The 2,904-nt window shown below is 42.6% G+C and overlaps 1 protein-coding gene across 1 annotated transcript; it reads left to right on the plus strand.

Moving 5' to 3' along the window:
• The first annotated feature begins 1,193 nt into the window (after window positions 1-1,193).
• LOC104465478 (death domain-containing protein CRADD-like) lies at window positions 1,194-2,458 on the plus strand. Its single transcript, XM_010078533.1, has 2 exons — window positions 1,194-1,491; window positions 2,439-2,458. Exons 1-2 carry the CDS (start codon window positions 1,194-1,196, stop codon window positions 2,456-2,458), a joined length of 318 nt encoding a protein of 105 aa, XP_010076835.1.
• Window positions 2,459-2,904: the final 446 nt, after the last annotated feature.

Raw genomic sequence — 2,904 nt, forward strand, 5'->3', positions numbered from 1 at the left:
ATTTTTCGGTGCACAAAGGTGCAAACTGGGATGATTGGAAGGGGCCTTATTTTTGAAAAGCATTGCCCACTTTGGTCATGAAGAAAGGGAACTCATCAAAGGCTGTACAGTGACTGGAGAAATCAATGTTCCTCATCTGGCCTGTGGGTGAAGAGGCTTCTGGACAGGGACTCTTGCTCAGTGGCCCATGCAGAATGTGAAGCACAAGAGCTTTGCAGAATCTGAAACAGTATGTTTGCCATTAAGGACTAGACTAGACATCTTGATTTGGTTCATAGGTCTGGCACAGACTCCTGGTATAGTCTTGGATGAGTTGCTTCGTCTCTCTGGACCTTGATTCCTCTTCTGTAGAGTGGCTATAAAATGCATCCTTTCCAGCTTTTGTCAAGTCAGAGCATTAGTCAAGTGAAATGGAAGTTGACAGAGGGCATCCGATTGCTTCCTGTGAACACATGAGGAGGGTAAATATCAGGGAGGGAGAAGAGCTACTTAAGCTAAAGAACAGTTTTGTCAGAACAAATGCCTATAAATAGAAGGTAGATAAATTTCAGATGGAAATGTGAAGAAAGTTTCGCATCATCAGATCGGTTGAGTTCCAGAGCAGCCTTCTAGGATGAGTCAAGGGGAGATGACCTGGTGCATAAGGCACATTTCTACCCCCCCTTAAAATTAAAATGCGTTGTGGAAGCCAAAGCTGCCTGCTGACTCTGTCCCTCCTGCTGCTGCCGGGCTGTGGTGCATCTACCAGTCCTGCTGCTGCTTTTGCGCTACTGCAGTAGCAGTAGCCTCAGAGGCATTGGTAACAGAGGTCAGGTGTGACATCTAACTTTTTGGGGGTAGAGTCTCTTGAGAAGTGGGAAAAGCTGCCTTTAGTATGGACCTTGACCAGTTAGTCAGTGGGATTATTTGGCATGGTTTTTATTCCAGCAGAGGACTGGTCTTCACAGTGCCAAAGGTTTTTTTCCTGTCTAATATTTCCCAGAAATGGCTGCATTTTAGCTTGTGAGACAGTGAAATCAGAGCAGAAAGGTGATGGTGGGGATCATTAGTAGTTTTCCCAGGTTGGCGATTCTGAACTTGGCATTCTTTCTAAAGGTTGCCAGGTATCAGACATCACTTCTGGATGTTAAAGTTTGCAGTATTTTAATCTTCGCACATTTCCCTGCTCCTTTTCTTGCTCTCTAGGTTGCCAGATGGATGCCAGAGACAAGCAGCTTTTACGCTCCCTGCGCCTGGAGCTCTGCACAGAGGTGCTGGTGGATGGAGTTGTTATTCAGTATCTCTACCAAGAAGGGATTCTCACAGACAGTCATGTTGAAGAAATAAAATCCCAAACCACCAGTCAGAGGAAAACCATGATGCTCCTTGATATTCTCCCCACCAGAGGACCCAAGGCTTTTGATGTGTTCTTGGATTCCTTACAGGAGTTCCCATGGGTTAAAGACAAGCTGATGCTGAAGCGTAAGGAAATGACTGTACAAGAACCTGCAGGTAAGGCCAGGATTGTTGTTGCTGATACTTTGAAGCTTGTTCTCAAGCTGTAATTTGGAAAGTATTGAATGTACCAGTAATTTCCAGTTATGTGTTGTGTAGATATGGAGCATGATACCAACAGAAGGGCACAGCCTGGATTTCCTGGAAGCCAGTCAAATGCCTGGAAGTATTGCAAAGTTTGGGGAGTGAGCAGGGCTGAGTTTCAGGAGACTGGGAGACAGCAGGAGAGACTGCCTTGGGAGAAGCTGTGATGTGGGAGGACCTGGGCTCTATTATCTTAAAGAGAATTAACTATAAAAAGTAGTTTTGACTAGCTGCAGAATAGTCTCTTCACAATCCGTACCTGATTATTGTTTGGTTTATGTATATTTTACAGTAGTTTGTTTCTGGATTGTTCACATTGACAGAATTTTTATTTACTTACTTTTATTATTATTTTAATGTAATTTTGGTTTAGTAGCATATGCTAATTTAGATTAATTTAGTTCATTATGTTTACTGGAGTGCAAATATCTAGGATCATTACTTCCAAAATTACTAGCCATTGCTTAGTTTTAAAACAAATTTAGGAGCTAACTGATTTAGGGGGTGTTAGATAATCTTATTTAGTCAAATCTCTGGCTTTCTGACATTTAAACTTCTAAAACTAGTTTTCTGGACTTGATGTTTGTTCAGAAGTGATTTCTTTACCAACACATGCATGCAATTGTTGAGCTGTTTTGGAGTTAAGACAACTGTTTAAAGCACACATTCCTTGCCCTAGATTCTGGTAGCATGCACTGGCTGCTAACCTCATGTTACCAGTAAGACAGTGAAATAGTCCTCACATGGGAACGTAATTTCTGAGCAATCTGATTAAACTTTCTCCAAGCCCTGCCCCCTCTCCGCCCCGATTTGAGTTTGGTCGTTTGTATTTTGATGCACATGATGTGTGATTTTTCCAGTGTCAGTGTGCTTTGCGTGAGACTGAAATCCTGTGAACGGGGTGACTAAGACCCATTGACCATCATGTGCACCTGCGTCCCAGTTAGCTGCACGTTCATGAGTGTTTTGTCAAGATCTGCTGGATAAATCTGAGATTATCTTACTTCAGGACATTTTTAATGGAATATCGCGACAGCTTGTCTTTCTATTAAGTCTCTGTGGAAGGTGCTTTATACTTGCTTGGAAATGGGTAAATAATTTTCATAATTTGTGAAACAAATGTCCTGTGCTGCCCATAGGGGAATACACTGCAAGTTCTCAGCACAGTGCAAGCTTGTGGCATTGACTGTGTTGGAAAAGACCTTGCTGCTGTTAGGACAAATCCTGCCGTGCTAATGCTCTTTATTTGCCTTACAAATCAGCCTGTTTGTTTGCTAATTGTTGGTTAAGCTGCCGAATAATCCTTACAGTTCCAGAAATGCACAC

This window comes from Pterocles gutturalis, unplaced genomic scaffold (assembly GCF_000699245.1).
Source record: "Pterocles gutturalis isolate BGI_N339 unplaced genomic scaffold, ASM69924v1 scaffold5213, whole genome shotgun sequence".
Taxonomy (NCBI): domain Eukaryota; kingdom Metazoa; phylum Chordata; class Aves; order Pterocliformes; family Pteroclidae; genus Pterocles; species Pterocles gutturalis.

Excerpts from the sequence above, each read along its gene's own strand:
- LOC104465478 (XM_010078533.1), top strand. The coding sequence starts at position 1,194 with ATGGATGCCAGAGACAAGCAGCTTTTACGCTCCCTGCGCCTGGAGCTC. Across the intron at positions 1,492-2,438 it reads GACTGTACAAGAACCTGCAG|TGTCAGTGTGCTTTGCGTGA; the intron begins GTAAGGCCAGGA and ends TGATTTTTCCAG.